Source organism: Centruroides sculpturatus, unplaced genomic scaffold (assembly GCF_000671375.1).
Source record: "Centruroides sculpturatus isolate CEXI.00-Female unplaced genomic scaffold, Cexi_2.0 scaffold930, whole genome shotgun sequence".
NCBI lineage: Eukaryota > Metazoa > Arthropoda > Arachnida > Scorpiones > Buthidae > Centruroides > Centruroides sculpturatus.
The window spans coordinates 322,849-347,171 of record NW_019385100.1 but is presented as its reverse complement, the minus strand read 5'-3'; the positions used below and the strand labels follow the sequence as shown (position 1 = coordinate 347,171).

General features: G+C 27.0%; 1 protein-coding gene across 1 annotated transcript; it reads left to right on the top strand.

Annotated features, from left to right (window-relative positions):
- The first annotated feature begins 1,731 nt into the window (after window positions 1-1,731).
- On the top strand, window positions 1,732-19,438 carry LOC111634695 (plasminogen receptor (KT)-like). Its single transcript, XM_023379533.1, has 5 exons — window positions 1,732-1,967; window positions 9,207-9,302; window positions 9,465-9,595; window positions 17,101-17,210; window positions 19,128-19,438. The coding sequence occupies exons 2-5, from the start codon at window positions 9,222-9,224 to the stop codon at window positions 19,268-19,270; spliced, it is 465 nt and encodes a 154-aa protein (XP_023235301.1). The 5' UTR covers window positions 1,732-1,967; window positions 9,207-9,221; the 3' UTR covers window positions 19,271-19,438.
- The last annotated feature ends 4,885 nt before the right edge of the window (window positions 19,439-24,323 follow it).

Genomic DNA, 24,323 nt, shown 5'->3' with positions numbered 1-24,323 from the left:
TATGCAAAAGGTTGGCCACCCCTGGCTTAGATCATAAAGAAAACCAAAATTTTCAAAATGTTGATTTAAAAACATAAATTCCGAATCCATATTGCTTATTATAGAATCAATCGTGGTGTTAAAAAAATCTATTTCATACCTGGGGCCATATTCTGGTCATTGTCTCTGGTCTCTTGTCTCTCGCAAGCCGGTCGCTGATTGACTAATCCAAATGATTAGCCAATCAGCGACCGGCTTGCGAGAGACGAGAGACCAGAGACAGTGACTAGAATACGGCCTCTGCTTTTGGGAGACTGTATAGGTTGATCGAAAATTGAAAAGCGAAATAGAAGCAGCAGGATTTTTAGCTCTGTTTTCGATTGAATTCTAATATTAAATATTAAGTGAAGTGACAAGTGTTATACAGTTTTTGAAATCGGAAGTCAAGAGGGTTCTATCGGTGTGTAGGTTTTTGAAATTGGATACTTCGTTGAAAAGTTATNACCTTGCGTCTGATAAAGGCTTCAAAGTAAGCTTTAATTTGCCTTTGATTAATTCCCAGCGTTTCCTGGAACTTGAAAATAGCAAATAAATTTTCTGAATAAAACCAAAAAATGTTTTTGCTGCCACGGAAGAATTAGCTGCGTCTACCAACCGCAAAGCATAAAAAATGCCCTGGGATTAATATTTAATATTCGAGTTTTAACTCCACTATTTACGGGATACTTTACTACGATACTTTGATTGGCTTTCTAGCCGTTGAGAATCGTGAAAGTAACGTAAACAAGCACAATGGGAAATCCCCAGCTCTGGCTGACAAGGATTCCCAGCGATAGCAACCCAACGCCAGCAAATGCTGCTAGACAAATAAAAAAAAATTTGGTATGTCAATATATTTATCGTTTTATGACTAGTAAAATTTTTTCGTTGAGTTTACGGCTTTTATGTAATGCATAAACCTTCGAAGCACGAGGCCCCTCGGGCAGCGAGGCCGTAGGCGGTGGCCCACGTCGCCCACGCCTTACGCCGCCTCTGGTGTGACGTATTAGTCATATTAAACATTACAATCATTCGTTTAGTTACTTTATAAAAATTATTTGCATACGGTTAATAGCAATTGCAATCTTAAAAGTATAATTACTTGCCGTCATGATAGCATTTTAACTTTCAATTAATACGTGATTCTTTAACTAAAGCATGATATAAAACACGTTTGTATTAAAGTAATATGTTACCGGGATTTTAATAATTTAGTGATACGTTTTAATTTTTAATAAACTATTTTTATTGAAAATACTTTTAATATTTTAAATGAAACATTTGATTTTGATTGTATTCATTTATTATACAGTTCTACTTCAATTCATTCGCATTTAATCGATCTTCATTTTCATAATTTCATACCTTTAAGGATACGGGAATTATGATGTAATGTACGGAACACTTACAGAAATTTTATAGGTTACTTGAAAAAAAACCTTAAAATAGTCTTTCAAAAATCTGAGAGATTTATCAATTTTTTAAGGAAATCTGAGAAATTTTTCCAAGTATAAATAGACACCCTAAAGCAATACTTTTTTAAACTACCTTTATTACTATTTAAATAAAGTAATAACGTCTGTAACATAGATTTCATTCAAAATTTTTTCCAAAATTCTTCAACACTTGTTGATAAAACAAGCATATTATGTCGATTATAGATTAAACTTTGTATTTATAAGTAAAAAACCAAGCTTTTTGTAATTTTTTCGATAATGTTATCGTTAAAAATAACGAGAAAATCTCATGAATTTATAATGAGAGTCAGTCACGAAATGGTCAGCTGCATCACTTGCATCTACACATGCAGCTGCTCGTTGTCGTGACTTGTGATTTGTAGATGGCGTTGGTTTTGTGAATAAATCCTGTTCGTCGTTTTCTCCTTCTTAACTGTAAATATTATCGTCCTCGACCAAAACATACCACAGTCTGCCTTTATAAACGCACTAGTAAGTTTCGTTTACGTCCTTTATTTATTTTTCTTTTCTTTTTTATTATTCGTTTATTTTTAAGTTTGGCTTTATTTTGATTAAATATGCAACATATTTTAAAATAATATAACGATTTTAATTATATTTCTTGGAAAAAAAGATGAAAAAATTAGTAATAGCGCTTAAATCAATTACAGCTGCACGTGAGTACGGATGCAGATGACTCGTGAACTCATCCGCATCCTCAGATAACGGAGAGGAATCTCTTTCTTTTTTCTGTTTTATTTTTCTCCTCGAAAATTATGTAATTTTTGAAATTATAATTAAAAATATAAAAGTTATAAATCTAGATTTCTATTTTAATTAATAATTAATAAATGTGTGATTATTTTTATGTGTATTATAATAATTAAATTTCTCATTTTCAGCTTTTCCATGCAATTTAAATATATGGGCAATTGGAGAATTTTACAGTTTATGAAATTTTATATTTAAGTTAATGTATATTAAATGAATTATAATGATTTCTTTAAAAGTTAGGATGAATTATTTACATAAAATTTCCTATTAAAAAATAAAATAATTTAATAACAGTCCTGGAGAAACTTTTCTTTTAACTTATTTAATTTACCTAAATTGCTACATTATTTATATTGTGCAAAGATTAATTTTTAATATGAATTAAATATTATTATTATTATCTTAATTATGAGAATGTAAATTAAATAAAATCCAAAATATTAATATAATTTCCATTTAATCTTAATTAAATTCTAAAAACTTTACTTAGTACACAGTCAGATATTATTTTAAAATTTATATTTATATTAAAATAATAGTGTTTTTATTGAAGAACCACAATATCTAACATCATAGAAATTTAAGCAGTAAGAAACCATATAAATCTTAAAATAGGAGCATCAATATGAAAGGATATAAAAATTTATCACCAATATATTATTTCTTTTTCTGTTGTTTTTGTCAAAATTTTTCCTTTAATATATAATATTTTCAATTTAAAAGAGGTCATTTTTATTCACATTAATGATTAGATATTTTGAGTATTATTAAAAAAAACAATAAAATCCTGAATAAAACAGAAAATTTAAAAATTATATTTATAGTAAAACTAAACACCATACACATAGACTTGTATGTTATATTTATATAAACATATAATTTAAAACCTTCAAATTTAATGATCATACCTTGATTTGAAGGTAGCAATAGAAGTTAAATATACATTATTTGAACAATTGATAATATTATTAGAAATTAGCTATTTTATTATACACAAACATGTTTCATATATTTATTAGATTTATTTCCAGTATGATTTTTCACAATGCACAATTTTATTTTATCAGAAATTAATTATAAAAATTTTTGTTTTTATTATAATGTAAAATTTTTAATTTATAACAATAAAATAGAAATTTGAAGCAAAAAAACCCATAAATTTTCTTAGATATTTTTGGTTAAAAGAGATAGCATGCAATTTTACAATAGGGAAAAATAAATTACTATAAACTGTCCAAAGGGAAAAATAAAATATTGTACTGTTTCTAAAATTTTATCAGCTATAAACTGAATTTATAAAAATTTTAAAATTCTCCACAAAGCTATTTTAGCTTGTGTTAACTAATGTGTAGTTGGACTGCTTATAAGTAAAGTAGATTTGATTTAAATGTAAAAACAAGAAAAAAGAAGGATGTAAAAATGATCTAAATCTTAAAAATTATTCTCAAATGATAAAAATAAAATACTGATTTGTATATTTTATTAATAAAAATAAATACCATAAATATGAATATACTTATCTAATTTCATGCTTGCAAATATTTTCTTAGAAGTATGAAATATTACATGGTCTTTATAATAATAAATCAGCATATACATATTTATATATTGATTAAATTTTGTATTATATTAACAATCAAATATGAAAAAACTCAATTGAAGTTTGAATAAATTTGAAATAATTTATTCAAACTTTTTATTTATTTATTGTTAAATTAACAAGCAAAACAGAAAAGTAATACTTCCAATGTTTTACTGTTAATATAATAAAATATGGAGAAGGAGTTATATACAAAAAGGAAAGCTCTTGAGCACTTTTGAATATTAAACATTCAGGAATCACATATTCCAAAATAAAAAGCTTATTTTATAACAAAACAAATTAAAATTTGCTGTTATTGTCAGCAACAGAATGGTTGCTATGCAAATATCAATAGCATGTTCTAAAGCAGTGCCTCACTCAAGATTTAATCTTGGGGAGCTGAGTTGAACACATAAAAAGCAAACTCAATAAAATTTCCACCTTATCTGACTGCTAATTCATAAGTAGTATAGAGATAGAAGACACCATAGAATACAAATAAAACAATGAATTTTAATTAGGAAAATAGTTTTGGAAAATTTACTAGTGTTTCTTTTCCTTTTACTTTCAGGGATGCCAGGGTCCCTTGGCCCACCCGCTGCCACTGTCCTAAAGTACTACTTTATTGGATTGATTTCTTTTTTTTTCATTAACTGATTGGCTTCATTTCAGTTTGGTGGCTAGATAGATGTGCTTCATTGTTGGTTAAGTTAATTAAATTTTAAACAAAAACAATTAGTGTTTATATTTCTGATATATTTATGATTCATATATTTAAAAATTAATTATATTATTTTTAAAATAGGTATAAACATAGTAATAGTTATTAAATAATTAAATATCAAGTAATTTGGTCTAGAGGTAGGCATTGGGTATGATCTCTTGATAAATTTGAATAATTATAATTAAATTAATATTAAATAATTAATTTAGAAAGTTCTGGAAGAAAAGAATCAGCCTGGAGCAGGACTCAAACATACAACTCCTGCATGTTATATGGATGTATACTATATACCCAGGGTGGCCAAGCTCCTTGATAGTCCGAGCCATTTTTCAAAATTTGAAATTTTTCGCGAGCCGCTATTAAATACGTTTTAAAAAGGTATGCAAAAAATTTCAGATTACAAATTATATCCGTAGCAAGAGAGATACAAATTGTTTCCTCCAGAGCACAATGTCAACTGTCCATTGCAATGACAGTTTACAAATTCAAAATCGGTCTGGAGTCGGTTGATAACAGACGATTACGCCACTGTTTATATTCGTTTGCGCACTTTTTGATGAGTCATATCATTCTTAACTTGGACGGAAATGAAATTTGTTACAACGTTGCACTTAGTCTTTCATATTTGTTGTTAGTAATTTAAAAGACATTTTGAAACACATACGGAACAATAACAATTTTTAAAAATATAATAACACAAAAATGAAAAGGGAACTCAGGTACATTTATCGAGAGCCACAAATAATCCTTCAAAGAGCCGCATGTGGCTCGCGAGCCGCAGGTTGGCCACCTCTGCTATATACTATGCCAGTTATACTATTCAGATCTCATCTGATCTTCTACTTCCAGAACTATTAATTTAGTTATAACCATACTAGTTATTCATGATACTGACTAGAGATACCTTCAATGTTTATGGGCTGGCTAGTGCTTTACCATAACATAGTGAAATATGCAAATATAAACATAATTATTAAATATTAATTTAATTTTAATTATTAAAATTACTGGTATCAAGAGATGGCACCTAACATCTACCTATAGGCAAAATTACTTGACATTTAATTGTTAATAGTAGCACTAATATTGCCCAATATAATCAGCAATTGTTTGGCATTAATCTAAAAATGAAGTTAATTGATGTTTATATTTGTATTTTTAAACATTGTTCAGAAAACAAAAACTGTTTTGGAAATCTGAAAAATGAATGTGTGTGTGTGGTTTTATTTGTTTTTCAGCTTGTCAGTTTTCATCATGAAAAGTTGGCAACCCTGTAATATGAATTATGAATTCTTTTTATTCCTTCTAGTTTGCATTTGTTATTTGTTTATTTATTTTTTCACTTTTTACTTCTTCCATTCTGTGGGTTTTTTTTCCCCAAGTCCATTGTGGATCTGGCCAAACCTGCAGAGAGGTGGCAGAATGACGAGGGGTGGCCAACATATTTCAAATGGATCCCAATGAAAAAATTCCTGGGGTTGTTCAACCAGATTCAATTCATAATCCTTAGAGCAGTAGACTGAAGCCTTAATCACCTCAGCCATATGGCTGTCTCACCTTCATCATCACCATAATGATGATGAGAAGAGAAGATAATTAAGAGAAGGAAAAAATTTTTCCAAGTTTGTTTGTAGGCATTTTTCCCCCTGGCTCATCATTCTTTCATGTTTTTTCACACTGTGTTTGGAATTGTTACTTCAAAAATTGACAACTCTAATTATAGAGCTATAGATTTAGGATATGAATACAAAAATAAAAATAAAGTAAGGATAATAGAAATCACAACATTTTATTTCAGTATAAGAAATTATTCTATTGAAGCCATTTTATGTTATTGATATTCCATATAGTTTGGGTTCACAGATCTATCTTCAGGAAAACATTTGCAAACATTTTTTAAAATGCTTTCCTGAAGATGGCTGTTTACATCTCAAAGTCCAATAATTATATTAAAGCCAAATGATTTAGCAGTGGTTAATGTAGCCTAATTTAATCTGGTAATTGTTTGGCTTTAATGTTTCTTGTATATTTTTGTTGTAATTTTTATTTTTAAAAGTTTGATTAGATATACTAAAAGTTAATAATCAAATTTAACTTTTTTTATATTATCTAAACTAATTAAGACTGGCAATGATTTGGATAACCAAACACAAACACCAAACTATATATGTTAGAAAAAATTTACACAAATGCATTGTGTCAAGATAATAAAAAAAAAAAACTCATAAATGAGTGTTGTATAGCATTACTATACCTTTATTGAAAGAAATAATTGTTTATTTTCTTTTAAACAAAGATATAATTTAATTTCTTTGCTGATAGTTTCCTGATCCTTGTGAGGAGAATTAGTTAAGTAGAAGATGACTCTGCTGTTCATACCACATTTATTAATACAGCAAATGCCTAAATATGTATTGGACACAGTTTGCTTTTTTTGTTCTTGCACATCATCCTCTTCATCCATTTCATTTTCAGAAGGTTTACTAGTTTTTCTGACATTTGTCACACACTCATTTTGAGTTGAAAACTTGAAAAACTGCCATTATTTGCATCACTTTCCAACCATTCAAATGCATCTTTTTCATTGATTGAAACAAATTCATAAAATCAGACTGTTTCTGAGCAGTTTCTTCTTTGTCTTCTAAATCTAAACAGAACATATTCTACCTCATATTCAGATTGTCTATCATCAATGACTCTGAAGCTTCAGTTAACATATAGCAGTAGTTCTTCAGATTAAGCTTTCTAGAAAAAGCTTTAAATAAAACTTGTCTTTTTTTTGCCAAGAGTAAACAACTGAATTTTTTTCCTGTACATCCTCTTCAGGTTCTCACATACATTTTTCTCTTGTAATTGAGAAGAATGCTTGTAAAATTTTTGAAACAGGTTTTTTTTACTTTTCGATCACCAGCAGAGGCAATTAGTATCACTGGCATTTTTGCAAACCAATGAGATGATTTGCTTTTTCTAACTTTAACTTAGCAGATGCAAATTCTTGTGGTGAAGCCAGTGACTTTTGTGCAGCACTTTCCAGTTTATCTTTATTTTGTCTGTATTGCAGTATCATCTTTGAAATATCCTTTTCTTTCCAAAAGCTACATGAACCTTCCCTTCAATTTGTTGGCAGCTGTTTTGTCGCAAAATGATGGCTCTCCAATTACATACCTTGGAACCTGTTACCGGTGTGTAAATAACCTCAAAAAACAAAACATTAAATTTTCACAAATGTTTTCAAACCTTCAGCGATTCTTTTTCAGGCAGCAACAAATTCTTGTCGTTTGCTACATATACAGTGCACATGCCTGGTAAAGTTTATCGACTAACACATATTAGAATTTCGAATAATATTCGTATTTAATGGCATTCTAACGGAAATTTGTCTCCACCTGAAGAAGAACCCATTGAAGGTTCAAAAATGTTTGTGAAATTTTAATTTTTTGTTTTTTGAGGTTATTTGCACACCAGTAACAGGCTCCGAGGTACATAATTGATCATATTCCGGTGTTGGATAAAATGAAGTTATGATTGCTCTCCTTTAATGTGAAGTTCTCTTGAACTTCACATTAAATTCTTATGCCATGTTATGATTTGAAGTTTCTAAACCCAACCAATCCTGGCTATGTCAGTTGACTTTTATGACTGATATTGTTACCTTTTCTACATTATAGCTTATGGCTAAAGAAACTCCTCAATTTCCCACTTTCTATGTCTTGATTGATGATCTCTAGTTTTCACCTTATCATCAGCATATTGTACTGTACTTCCTTCTAGATGGATGGTATGCAAATATCGCTACAAAACAACTGCTACAATACACAATCCATAGATAACATGAAAAAGAAATACACTACACTTTGATGAATGAAGATTCTTGACAATATGCTTTACCTTCTATGACCTCCAGGTGTCTCCTCTGTATTCTCATCATCAGTATTCTCATCATCATTTTGCAAAAGTCTTCTGTCAAAAATACCATAGTCTGTTTTTTTTTTTTTTTTATATTCCTTGCTTTCCTTGTGTGTTGTGTACCTCTGACTTTTAAAAGTTTTTAAGGCTTAGAATTTTCTGTTTAATTATTCTTTATTTATAGGTGTGATGATATAGGAATATCCATTGACCATTTCCATGGCTGATGCACCTATAAGGAAATTTCTTCAGAGGAAAAATGACTCTTTGGTTTAGATAAATGTTATATGATAGATAAATATATGTATATTTATTTTTTCGAAATAGTAATCAAAATTAATTTTAGTCTAAATACTATTTGAGAAGTATTTTATTTATATTCACCAGTGTGTAGAGAGATTGTAATCTAAATACTGTTTCATAAAATCACTATACATATTAATAAAGAGAAAAGACACTTAGAACTATTCTATAATAAATTTGAATGCATTATTATTACTTTTATTATTATTAATTTTGTGTTTTGAGGGCATGATTCTTTTGAGTTTTCTTGTCATTTATTTTTCATGATTACTGTATTTTCATTGATAGCTTCATATTTTGCCATGTAAAATTTCATGAATTTTGATGTATTTACTTTTTTAAAAATACTTAAATACTAATTTTTTAAATTAATTTTAATACTATTATTTAACTTTCCTGTGTTGTGTACATATTTTGAGATGTTTCTATTTGTTGTTTTCAGATATTATAATTGAAAATGGGATATAGGTTAAGTAAACCAGTGGAAGAACAATTTAAAAAAAATCAAGAATTTATGTTACAGCTTCAAAAATTACAAGTAAAACTATATTCATTCGTGTCTTTTTAATGTAAAATATGTATTTAATCTTCATTGCTTAAAATAAACATTGTTTTTTCTAGTTAAATAATAGAATATACTTTTAAATTTAAAAATTTATTTTTAATACTGTTAAACCGAAGTTAAAATTTTATGTTTTAGATTGAACGTCAGATTCATGTTCAAAATCAGATGAGAGAAAGAATGGCTGCTATGCAAATAGCACGTTCGAGAGAATTGCTTTATTGGCTTGGTTCTTTTTATGTTTTAGCAACGATAGGCTTGATTGTTGGGTATGTTAAATAAATTTTAAATAAAACAATGAGTATTTATATTTCTGATAAATATTTTAATATATAAATCATAAATATATCTTTAATAATTTTTAAAATCTCATAGATATATATAGGCTGTTCTTTTTTTCAACCTCTGATGGTCCATAAGACAAGTGTAAATAACAAAATGAATTTATTACTTAAAGTTAGGTACAAACATGGTTACATTTATGGAAAATACATTTGTTAGTAATTATTTGAAATGATCACTTTTGAATTTAAATATGTAAAACTTATGTAAAATAATGAAGGTCAGTGATATTAATCTAATTCTTTTATATTATTGAAACTATTGAAAATATCTTAAATTTTGCTTGTTTTCAATTTTGATTATTAATTTAATTATTTTCAATATATTAGACTAAATAATAATTTTTTATCAATCAATTTCTTTCTTCAATGATCTTAACAGACACACTTCTGTTTTTTTAGGAAATAAAAAACAAAGTATATGTCTTAAATTATAATACTTTCAGTCAGTCCATAATGGTAAATGTTAAGTCCATAGTTAAATATTCATTTGAAAGTCAAACTATTATTTCCAAATGTATATACAGTACTACTAGCAGACCCCACCACTTGTTGTTGTGGCTCAAAATGTATCTACAGTCGACCCCCCCCATAACGCTGTTGATTTTTCCATTTTATATGTATTCCATGTTGTACGAGTCACTTAGATTTTACAAATACGTGAGCTGTTCACAGCCCAGCACACGTATTTGTAAAATCTAAGTGACTCATACAACATGGAATACATATAAAATGGAAAAATCAACAGTGTTATAGAGGGGTCGACTGTATTATAAATGTATAGCACTTCCCCCGTGGGGGGAATTTTTCGAAAAATCCCTTCTTAGTGTACATTCTCTTGACGTACCCTATTAAAATGCAAAAAACATTATACAGGATTAAAGCTTACCGTGAAGAACTCTGCTTCTATTTATACTTGTATAAATAGAAGCAGAGTTCTTCATGGTAAGCTTTAATCTTGTCCATCTCCCCCCAGTGGGGAGAATATCGACATGTATATTGTATATTATATAAAAACACGTGTGTATTCGAATGCAATGTTGTGTCAAGATTTCAAAGGAATCGGTAGGAACAAACAAACATTACTTTTTTATTTAAGCGGATTTACATCCTTACATTCTGTGAGGATGTAAGTTTGCATCCTCACAGAAAAGCAAACTTAGGTCGTTGTACTCGCGGAGTTAGCGCCATCTGTTGGACATCAAAGCCTTAATCCTAGATGATATCTTTTAATTTATATGAATGTTTAATGGAATAATATACAGTCTATGTCCACCCTGAAGGTCCATTCTAAATACTGGTGAAAGAATTTTTGAAATCGGATGAGTAGTTTCGGAGATTACCTCCTACATACAAACTTTACCTTTTACCTCTTTATAATATTAGTATAGATAATAAATTATACATCACTTATTAAAAATATATATAAAATTTGATAAGTTTTATCAAAAGAGATTGATAAAATTAGCTAACTTTTATCTCTTTTGCCAAGTTTTATCAATCTCTTTTGATAAGTTTTATCAAATTTTATATGTATTTTTAATAATTAAATAACCAATTTGGTGAAAAAATATGTAAAGAGTTAAAACTAATTACTCTTTTAATTATCCTTTTTTAATAGATTTAAATTATACATCACATTTCAAAATACATGGATTATTAATTCATTGATATTGGGAATTCATATCTTAAAGGATTGCTGATGATTCAGTTAATTATATAGGAACATATTAATTACTAATGTTAATAATAATTTAATTAACTTATTAATCTTAATTAATTAATTAGATTAAGTAATTAGTAAGTAATCCTATACTTCCATTTATATTTTATAATTTTTTAATGTTTACTAAAAATTCTATAGAAAATTGGATTTTAATAGAATAATTAATTCCAAGTTTTAATCAATTATTACTTAAATTCAAATATTAAATTTACCAACCATTATTAATTAAAACATTTTTTGTCACTTCTAATCGAAACTGATGACTTAGTATTCTAACATTCCAAACTATTATTTAACTATGTTTAAGAAAATAAATTACACTATTTGTTTATTTCATAAATCTAACAAAAATGCAAACTTCCATTAAAATATAAACTTTTAATTATATGTAAATATATTTATGTATGTATCATTAAGAATAATAAATCATGTATATCTTAGAGAAAAGATAATTAATTTTGTTTTTTTTTTTCATAATTTATATATCAGCACTGTTACATGTACAGTAATTATAGTAATTAAAACTAACAAATTGTTTGTATTTTCTCCTATGTTCTAATTACTGCAAATTTAATTAATCACACAGACAAATTACAGAATAATATTTAACAGACAATTATGACATTCTACCTACATCTCTTTACTAGAAAATAGTAGGAGTTAAAGATAAATAATCCACATCTTAAAATTACTCCAGCAGGTATTTTTAATAAACAAAAAGTTTTTCATTTTAGTTGATGGATCTTCGTCACTTCTATTCATTACATTGATCTTCATCACTTGTAGAATACAATCAACTAGATCAAAAATATTTTTGTTTATTAAAAATATCTGCTGAAATAATTTAAAGAAATGGATTGTTTCTTTTAAGTTTCTCTGCCTGTTCCTTTATGATTTATATACTAGGAGTTAACATATCCATAAGTCATAATAATATTTTAGATCCTTTTATTAAGAAACAGTTCTATAAAAGGATGTTTTACCAAATTTTCTTAAATCTCAGACATGTTAACATGTTGATTTTTGATCTAATCTTTGACTTGTTTATTTTTCAGTTTATTTATCAATACATCTATTTTTTCTATGAAATGAATTCATCCATTATACTTCTATAGTCTATCTTTTGAAACAACATATAAAATGAGATATGACAAATTGAATTGGGACAACTGACCAACATCAGCTGTTAATAATTGATCTGGACATCTGACCACTAAAAAATTTTCAGTTTCATTTTCAGTGTTCTTCCTCTTAACCAATTTTATAAAATGCTGATGTTATTTTTACTCAGTTACTGAAAAGTTTCCAATGTGAAATAAAACAATTTAATTGAAAAAGATTTTCAAATGGCACTAACACAAATGTCTTTCGACCGTAACATTGTGTTGAGTAATAATTGTCCACAAAAAAACTTTTATCAGTGTTGTGTTTGTTACAATATGCACTAGCACATCCATCATCAGGCCTAGGAGATCTTTAAAGCCAACGTAAACATAAACTCGAAAGACAGAGAGATGATAGTGCAGGCGTGGAGATACCTATTCGAGGAATTTGAACAGGGACAAGCGGAGGGGTGAAATGTGATACATGCAATATTTACATCTCTGATAACATCATTCTAACGGTCAAGGGGAGACAACACTTAGTCAGCACCTGAAGAAGACCTCGGTGAAAGTCAAAAACGTTAGTGCATATTGTAACGAACACAACACTGATAAAGGTTTTTTGTGGACAGTTAAAAGGGACTAAAAATTTATTCATTTATTCTATGACAAAATTGTGTATATTTCATGCAAATAAATTATATGAATAGTAATAGTAGTTATAATCCTAAACAAGCTGATGAATCAAATCATTTATTGATATACAGTTTGTATGTGTTCAGCCAAGATAAATTACTGTGATGATTGGTACAGGGATTCATGATCAAACAAAGAAAACATGTTACCAGACAAAGAAGATATGGTAATTTCACAAGTAGTTTATTTCACGTACATATAAAAGTTCTTAAATAAGGATTTCAATGTTGCATTGCCATACAGAAATGCATCAAATGTTACAGTACGATCACTACCTTAACAACTCAAAACTGACATATATTACTTGTGACAATGCACTTGGGTATGAGTCTTAAAACTAATCTTATAAACTAAATTACAATTAAAATTAGAAAAAGGATAGGTTCATTAGGAGGTAAAGAGTAAGTTTTAGCAAAGATAAGAATTTCAGGAATTGATTCTGTATATTTGATGGGTGAGATGCCATGTGAAACCTTTCACAAGGGTTGATAAGTTCATTTTCTTATATAAAATTCTCCTCTTACTTTCTCTTTGCAATCCTTAATTCTGTCCTGTCTTATCGTCACTATGATAGGACAGGATTCTTTCCTCAGACTAATTGATGATCTCTGGTCATTGTTAACATTGACTCGGAGTACTCAAATTTACATCTGTGGACTTCCCGGATTCTGAAAAGAATGACATGCCTCTCGTCCCTTTTGCCTCGGTCTTACTCTTTCCTTTATTCATATTAATTCCCAGAACTGGTAATCTCACCTAAGAGAAAAGAGTTAGAGAGTTCTAGAAGGAAGGAAAACAAAGGGCTACTACACTAAACTTATATTAATATATATATAATACAATATGGCTTGTAGCCATATTGTATTATATATAGACATTGTAGCCACATTACAAATGATTTGATACTTAATAACTATTATGAAATTACAATGCATGATGAACTAAGTATTATAATTTTGTATTTGTCTGTGAAGATGTAGTAATGTTTTAATTTTTGTGTATTGTGTAATACTGCTAATGATTCTGTGATTTATAGAACTGAAACTGTGAGTTTGATTTATTTGATTTTTTATAATATTTATGTAATTTTAATTTAATTTAGTTATACATATTTTTATCTATAGAAAACCTGCAAAATTGTAATGTTCTATAATTTTATCATCCAATATCACCTAAGGTGTATTTTCCTCTTCAAATCATACAAACATAAGTGTAGTTGGAATGATTGTCCTCTTTTAGTTATATTTTTGTAGGTAATGAAAAATGAAGGATTTTTTTTATTGTATATAAGAAATATATTATTAAACATTTGTAATAATTAATGTTATGTTTATACAGTAATACTAAAGAGGGATCATTAATTACACTTCAATCCGAAATGCATGTTTTTTCTGAAAAGAAAAAATAAAGATATTTGATCAGTTGTAACTGGATTTTTTTGAGTGACCAGAGAGACCCCCACAGGCATGTCAATAAAGGATATTACACATTAATATTGTGGTTCCCCATTTGAGACATTTATCAAGAAAATAAGAATTGGTTGTCAGTCTTTGTGTCATGAATCACTCTAAATTATTGTATTTGATCCATTTCTTTTTTTTTTTATATTCATGTGTAACCAACATAATTAAGTGTAATAAACATACTTTATAGTAGTTTCCAACATATTCACCTAACAGCTGTATTCAAATTTTCTGAGAATTTTTATTTGTCATTCAGGAATAAGAAATATTGGTTATTCACTTCAAATATATATAAGGTATGTAAGTTATTTTGAATACTGACAAGAATCCAGAACTGCAAATAAATTTGAAATTATCTAAGGTTCATATTTTATTCACATTTGTATCAACATTAATCACATAAAACAAATCAAACATTTATAAAATCTTTCTGATTTTACAAAATGATGAGCAACTGAAACTGTAACTAAAAATTTTTCAACAGTCAGTTTTGCTGGCAATCAGTAGTGATCATATGTCACATATTGCAATTAATATTTTTCATGGAAATAATGATAGCTATTAATTTGACTAACTGATGATATATTATGTTCTTTTAATATTCTGTTGTTATATTATAGAAGAAATAACACAGATAAGATACTTTAATGATAAGATTAATGAGTTTATAAGAATCAGAATTTATATAAAGAGATCAAAACTAAAGTAATTTTCTTTAAGATGTTTATATTTTCTAAAAAACATGAAAAGTTGCAAATGAAAATATTGAATGGAAATATGAAAAAATTCATAATATAGATAGGTATCTCTTGATTTTCACAACATTTTTATTCTTGTCTTTAAATTTTGACAAGTCCCTATTGGACAGACAAAAATATATAGGTATTAAGAAAACATTTATAGATATTTTGGGTTTGTTTTTAAGAATATCATTCACTTGTGAAAATTTTTTTAATTCTATGAACATGTCCTGAGATATTATCCATATTAAAAGTATCATAAGATATTAGTGATCTATCAGATTTTCTTGTTACTTACTGATAACAAGCAACAATGGAGAAACTTAAATATTAATTCACTTGTATACTAAATTATAATAAACTGACTTATATTTAAAGAAGTGAAAGCATCTTCAGCAGTATTTGAGCATCTATTAATACAGTCGACCCCCCCTATAATGCGGGTTCATATAATGCGGATTCGTATACTGCGGCGAAAAAATTGTGACCATACTCATATAAAGACGCTAAAAGAGACTCGTAAAATGCGGTAAAACGTCATCGCCGACTCGTGTAGCGACAGGATTGGTTGAATCTGGACCAATAGTGGACGAGCAGCTGAACTACTTACACGCTACAGAGAGTTTAGGCAGGTAAGATGAGTTTACTATCGTCTGTACAGTATATAAATTAAGTACTGTAAGTCTAATACAGTACTGTAATTTTATACATTCCTTGTGAAAAAAAAAAAACATTTCTTATTCAACGGCCATAAAAATAATTTCTATTAATGATGTCTCCAGAGTTCAACGAATTTTTCGCAGAAAAATAACTTATCAGAAAATACGCCCACCGTTTGGTGCACTGCTCCGCGACGAAAACAAGCTTAAGCAATAGCGACATCTAACAGTGCACACTCAGTAAGTAATCCTTCAATTTTTTGTTTATAGCATAATTTATACGGATTATTCCCAAAAAATTATACGCGTTTTGGAAATGTTGAGTCAAATTAGTCTAGAATCGATTAATTTTATGGAAGAAAACCTTTCAAACAGCTGTAGTCCGTAAACTGCACATGTGCCGGGCTGTAATTGGCTCATGTATTTAAGGTTTCCTAGCGTGAAATTCTTATAAAGTGGAACATATCTACTGCGTTATAGGGGGGTCGACTGTACATGAAATATTCATTTAGGAATATTGGAAAGTTTCCTTCATTTTTTGTTCTAAACTTTTTATCTTAATGGAATAACAGTTGATCACTTATTAAATGTTTCTATACAATTATATGAGAATTAAAGTATCAGTAGAAAGGTACAACTTTGTAAATGAACTGTAAAAGTTAAATATTAAATGTATTTATTTTCATGCCTCTAATGTTACTTGTTAATTTTACCTTTTATTAAATTTTATTTCAGCAAATATGGGACTTGTTCAGGAAGTGCAAAAAATATATATATACTGGCACCAGCAATATATGAATCAGTACCAGTGCTTATGATTATAAAAGAACCAGTCCTATTGGTTCCTTTTTTGAAAACTTTTTCAATTTCCACTCCCAATGGCCCCATCTGTCCATTTCAGCTTAATAAAATACCATATGAATATATATATATTTTAGCAATTGATATATTAAATATTTGTAGTCAAATAATAATAATAATATGTACTGTATAAAAGTTTATTTGATACTTATTGTTTAAATATGAATTATTTTTAATTAATACAGATACAGGAAAACAAAAAGAACAAGAACTTTGATACCAATTTTTCCTCTTACTTATATTGTTGCATATCAAGCTGATTTAGCTTACGGGAATAAACTTATTCGTATACAAGGTACAGTACATTTATATTATTTAGTTTTTTGTTAATGCTTTTACAGTAAGACCCCACTTAATGCTGATTCAATATAGCATGGTCTGTTCAAAGCCCAAACAAATTTATGCTGATTTAAATTATTGCAGCATTTTAGTGATTTGTACATAATACGATTATTTACGAACACGAACCAATCAGAAAAAAGGTGGCAAAAAGGTATACTTTCTTTAAATCTATGTTTGTTTGGTGCAATTTTGGAAAAAATATAACATCATGGATGCCATAGGCAATATTGGCTTCGCTTGGCAAGAATTAACTGATAAATGCATGGACAAAGTGTGGAAGAAGTTATGGCTGAAGGTATCCAAGAATTCCCAACTAGAAGAGCCCTATCACTGTATCGTTAGGTTGATCAAACTCAGCCTAATTGATACAGCAGGACATTGAGGAGTTACCACAGGTTCTGGTGAGAGTCTTATCAATGACGACCTTCAAGAACTGGCAGAACAAGGAATCTATGTAGAACTGGAAAATAGTGATTCTGAAAACAAAGAACCCAAAAAATTTCTCTATAGATTTCCTTAGTAAAAGTTTGGAAATTGTCAATCAAATTGTAGCAAATGATCCAGATTTTGAAAGGAGTGCAAAAGCAAAACGAAACATTTTGGATGCAAAAAACAAGAATTTCAGAAAAGTCAGGACCTTCGTCACAAAAAATGAACTATTAATATAGAAAAAATGAACTAATTAATATATTATTATATATTTCTATGTGCATATATTTATGTGTTATTTAACATAATTTTATATTAATTTGTATAATAATATAACTTTAAAAATTTTACTTTAATTTTATTTTAATTTTTGGTTGCATGTTCCCCTATCCCTATTTACTCTGTTAAAATGACCTCGTTTAATGCTGTTTTGGTTAGCACTTTGTCGTCTAGGAACACATCCTCTGCATTAAGTGGGGTCTTACTGTATTTGAAACTATAAATAAAACATATTTATTAAATATGCATAGTAATACTTGTAGCATCCTGAAATTATTACTGCTTACAAATTAGTAGTTACAAAATTATCAATGCCTTTCTAAATAAACTATTTTTTAATGTAGTTTTTGTTTTTTAAATTCTGTATAATTTTAATTTCAATTTCATAGACAAATTTTAGCATTATTTCATTAAATTTCAGAATAGTTTTTATTATGAGTTTTGCCATTACTTTTGACTTCCTCAACTTTCTACCCTGTGGGTAGTAAAAGGGCTTTTTTCCATCCCATCATGGAAAAATGCCCTTTTACTTCAGCTAGACCCACAATGGGGATGGCCAGGTGGTGAGAGATGGGATCTGATATAATTGGGTTATTTACATCAGCCATCCAGATTTGATCCAGGTCTCCAGAGTGATAGGTTGATACCTTAACTGCCTTGGTCATCCAGTCATGTATTTCAGATTTAGTTAATTAGAATGAATTTAATTTACCTTTTAATTAAATAAGTTTTATGTTCTAAGTTTTTTAAATAAATCAGAAAAAGCAAAATTTAAATAACATTTTGCTTCATTTGTTTTACTATTCAAACTTGTATATAAAAAAAGTATTAAAATATTTTAATTTTTTAATATAAATACGTTTTTAGTATTAATAATTTTTTTGTCTAAAATTTATCTGAAAGGTCAATAAATATAATATCAATTATTTTAAACAATTTATATTTCATGATGAATAATCTAAAAGGCAAACTTTCTTATATTACAATTATAAAAAACTTTAATAAAAGCATGTTTTTAAATTAGAGTATACTGATTTATAGTTCCTGAAGCCTCAATTTAAAAAATATACTATAAAATTTTAAGTTATTAAAACTATTATCTATGTATATATGTATTTTCAAAAACATTTATTTTTGTTTTTAAAAATTTTTAATATTTTAGGTGAGGCAGAAAATATTCTTCAGTTTGAAAATGAATTAGTTGAACTTCCTCGAGGAATTCCTAGTTTTCAAACTATTGAAAAAGCAAGAGAACATATGCACGAAGAAGATAACTTGAAGAAAGCACATGATATTTTTCTCTAGTACAAATTATTCCAGTATATCAGGTGGTAACAACACTGCCCAGCACAAATATTGACAAAATTATTGTCAGATTTGTGATTTTAAAGTGTTTTTTACTTATTGTAATTACAGTTAATTTTAAAATTTAATTAAATAATTCTAGAAACTTATTAAAGGTAAGAAAAATAAATTTCTCTCAACAGAAAAATATATTTTGTTTTTAAAATTAGAATTTTAAATTCTAATTTTTTAAAACTTATATTTTACAATTAACATTTTTTGCCTTTTTTAAATTTTTAATTCCATTAGTAGATATTCACAAAAATCACATATAAATAAAAATATATTAGTTGAGATATGAGAGAGATATATTAAGAATTATATTCTAAGTTAAATTTTTAGTAAAGGTGTTTACTGTTAAATATTTAACAAAGTTTATTTTTTCAGTTTATTATATGTAAATAAATTTTTACGTAATTCAAACTTAAATTACAGTATTTTTGAAATTTTGTTATAATTGTGATATTACAATTAATAAAGCAGAAAATAGTAGTTAAATGTATTGCATTAATAATAATATGAAAAATTAATTATGAGAATAATCAAGAAATGGCTTCAACATTACATTTCAAACAACAAATTTTGAAAAAGAAACAAGGTTAAATTGCATATTTACTGATTAAGTTATAAAATCTTAATGCATATGATTATTCCAATGAAATCTGAATTTCATTTGAATCTTAAAGCTTTAAATAAGATATTTATGTTTTATGAATTAAATTTATATGAAAATATAATATATAATTTGTCTTCATGTATTTTGTTAATATTTTAATCATACATGCAATCAAATTTTCATTCAAAATTAATATTTTGCATGTGATACAAATTAATTCTGTTAAATCTTAATTTACATCTGAATTATATAACATACATTATAGTACTGTATGTGAATGTACAGTACTTTACAACACACAGCATACATTAGACTGCTATATAATTATTAACTATAGTTATTAGCAATTCTTGCAATAGATCAGACCACTTACATTGTATAACTGGATGAAATTAGCAATTCTTGCAATAGATCAGACCACTTACATTGTATAACTGGATGAAAGTACTCTAGAATTTGTTCACGCTGTATATGGTATGATGTTATCGTAGAATTATACCAATCATAAGCAACAATGATCATAACCTTGATGTTTCCAGGGTATACTCAACTTGGATTGAAGTGAATCAAAACGATTTTACTCATTTGACTGCTATTTAATCTTTTCTTCATACATTTGACTTCAAACTTCATCTATGGCAATAATTTGTTTAAGAAATCCATCTCTTCATGCTTCAAATGAATTTGGGTGGTAGCATATTGTTGCCAATTTTGATTTGTCAAGTGATGTGGAACCTAATAAGATAAAATCTTCTGCACACTTTCTTTATAGACAGAATGCAGTCAAAACAACATTATTGCATGCTGTCTATAAAAGTAATTCCTAAAGAGTAATCTTGGGTTCTTTATTCTTCACTGGTCTTCCATTCTGATATTCTAGATCACGTTGATCAGATATGTTATCTTGGCCATTTGAGATCTGTCCTACCTAATTTGCAACAATTTTGCAGCTTATTAAAACAATCCTTAATGTTTTTCCATAGGAAAACTAGGATTTTTAGCCAGCTTTGTTGTTATAATCTTGTAAACATTTTCTTTGAGCAAAGAAAAATAGAAATTTCTTTTCATTGTTGCTACAGAAACAGAAGAATAATGTCACATGCAGTTGTCACTTGAAAGGAAAAATATTGATGTCCATTAGCTTTTACAAAAATCTAGGATGCTGAGAGTTCATAATTTTATCAAGAATTAAGATGTATGACTTAATTAACGGCCTTGTAATTAAATGTCTTCCAGATTTAATTACAAAACATGAATTAATACAAATTTATGCAACATAATTATTACAAAGTAATTAAATGTATAAAAATATTCATTAGTTTTTTAAATTGGGGGAAAATATATACATAAATCAATATTTCCACAGTCTCTTATAAATATATAATTATAAACTTTTACTTTGGATAATCAGAAACTTCAATAATGTGTAATGCACTAAATTATTTCTTCTATAACCTCACTATTAATCAGGTGAGGTTATGGAACATTGAACATTTTTCAGGAATTTTTGCTGCAAATCATTCTACATTTTTCTACAATCAATCTATAAACAACATTCTTACCTGTCATCATTATGTAAAGATTATTAACCGTCAGAACGGAAAACATTGTTTGAATTTAAATATTACAAAAAAAAAAAAAATTCATAGATGATATGATATAATATATTAAGTGTTAGTATAGTTTTCAATGGATTTCTGATTCTTTCTAGTCATGGATTATATTATTTTATTATTCAATGAAAGCAGATTTTCAAATCATATATTTACATTTTCAAGATCAGTGGTTTCAGTTAACAGAATTCATAATACAAGTCAAAGAAAATATGAGAATAGTTAAAGCAAACTAAGAAAAATGCATAAAAATGTATATATTCAGCTTATTCTTCCTAATTGTGGAAATGAAAGATATAATGAATTAATTTAACAAAATATCAGTTTTTAAAATTTCAATAGTTATGTTTGCTGAACTTGGGAATTTTTATACAGCTGTTACTGCAGATTATTAATTCATATTTAAAGAGACCATCAGACTTAATTTTCAATTACTGAAGAAAAATTGTGAATATTAATTTATTAAAATTTTATAATATAAAACAGTCATTTAAATATATATTTTATGATAATCTAAATCCTCCCCTTTTTTAAATATTCTCCATTAGAAGGTTATATAGTCAAAGTTAATTATTTATTTGATATTGCAAAAAATAGATTAGATATTTAAATTTTTACTGATTTACTGTAATAAATGTATAATTGATATGTAATTTACTGCACATCTTTTGTATTCAAAGAGAAATTTGAATTCCATTTGAATAATCATATAAAACAGTGTATAAAATTATACATCTTTAATAAATATTAAATGAGACAACTCTGTATACTGTATTTATAACTTTATTTCTTCTAAAAGATTTGTAGGAATATGAAATTGATCAAAGATTTCACTTTAGTGTCTTAATATTTTGCTTTGTAGATGAATTTGATTTAAGAAATGTATAAATTATAATTTAAATCCTTACATATAATCATCATAAATTATACTTCTTATAATTCAATTTTTTGATAATTTTTTAAATAAATCAGTATGTAAACAATTTTTTCATTCAAAATCATGTTCAACAAATAGATTAAATGACAATGAAAAATGTGTTCTTTATAAACTTATCATACTATCTATAGGTTTATAATGCTATAGTATTTATTAGTAGCTAGTAATAAATTTACAATTGGCCGAGTGAGATAACTTAACTTAACTTACCAAAATAAAATAAAACAACGAAGCAAGATCTTGCACAAATATATTTTACATTATAAATTTAAAAAATCTTTTTTAAAATAGAGTTTCTGTTTTAGCCTTTTTAGATCATTATTGTCATTTATACAATATAACTTTAAAATGAGACTAAATTGAAATTAGCAACTTTATTTTAAAAAATTGTATTGAGATTGAACATTAAATAAAACAAAACATGGAATATTGTTTTCTTATAGTAATACTTAAACATAAATAGAATTTAAATTTTTTTGTAATATTTTAATATAGTTGCATTTTCGGAAATTTATTTCAACAAAATGTTGAAATAATTTTAATTATTTTCTCTCATTTAGAAACTTTTTATATTTAAAATTCTTATCTCTTATGGAAAGCTTGATAAAAATAAGTTTGTTGGTTTCCTGTCTGATTTCTTAGATGTTTCTGATCTTCTATTAAGAATTCTTTGACAAATATTAATTTTCTAGTCTTCACTTAATTCTTCATTACAACACACATCTTTGCTTATTTTACAATTATCAGGAAATAAATTTGTTTATAAAGCAAATTCAAAACTTATTGCAAATTATTACAAATGTATCTTTCCTAAACAGCATTATAATGAAATGATGTTAAATGAGGACTTGATGTATAGTGTAATAAGATGTGATGTATGGTAATAAAAAGATATGTATAGTTAACACAACCAGAGTTGCCCTTGGGTTGCTTCATCTTAGTTTGTTATAGGGGAGATTGATAAGACACTACATCTTTTTTCTCAGTTTGTAATTAAGAATTTTTAATAAATATATAATAATGCTAATTTAATTAACTACATTAACCACATGCACTCAACCCCTTTTTCAAGACAAAATGAAGCCCAAGGGAGTATGTGTATTCATAAACAATTTTTTCATCTCTTAGACATAAAAATGAACCATTATTATAATGGAGAATAATTTTTATGTTATATTATTTGTGACATTTTAATATGTATGTGATATATACAAGAAATGTTTAGTTTTGAATTCCATCAATGACTGAACCATTTATAATTATTAAGAGAGGTGACTTTTTTAAGTTGCAAAACTTAACAAAATACATATTGAAGCAAGTTTTGGCTACTTTCAATCTTGTCTGTGGCTAAAATTGATTTTATTTAAGATCTGAATCACAGATAAACAAATTACAACAAATAAAAATTTTCAATTTTGTAATCAATGCTGAAAATTTCAGATCAGATTTAATCAATATTCATCCCTGAAAAGCCCAATTTTTAAATTGGACAGACTGATTATCTAAATACAAAATATCCAGGAAATGAAAAATAAACTGAATATATTCAATAACAATTTCTTAGAAAATATAAATTTATATTAAAAATGTTTAATTATTTACATAATTTTTGCTAATTTGATTACTTTATGTATGTATCCATAGGTAAGGATGAAGAGTTAGTTTGAAGGTAACTAATAAGCATTCATTTACTAAAAGTAATTGGTTAACTTTGACTCTTGGTTGTGTATATGGTTGTTATTGTTGTAATCTTCACTCCAATTGCTTTATTACTTCTTGTGAATAATTTTTGTATTTTCTTTTTTCCATATTATCATTTATATTTATTTCTAAGCATGCAAACTAATA

Coding starts and splice junctions, on each gene's coding strand:
- LOC111634695 (XM_023379533.1), top strand. CDS start 9,222: ATGGGATATAGGTTAAGTAAACCAGTGGAAGAACAATTTAAAAAAAAT. Junction 9,303..9,464: donor TACAGCTTCAAAAATTACAA/GTAAAACTATAT, acceptor TTTATGTTTTAG/ATTGAACGTCAGATTCATGT. Junction 9,596..17,100: donor ACGATAGGCTTGATTGTTGG/GTATGTTAAATA, acceptor TAATTAATACAG/ATACAGGAAAACAAAAAGAA.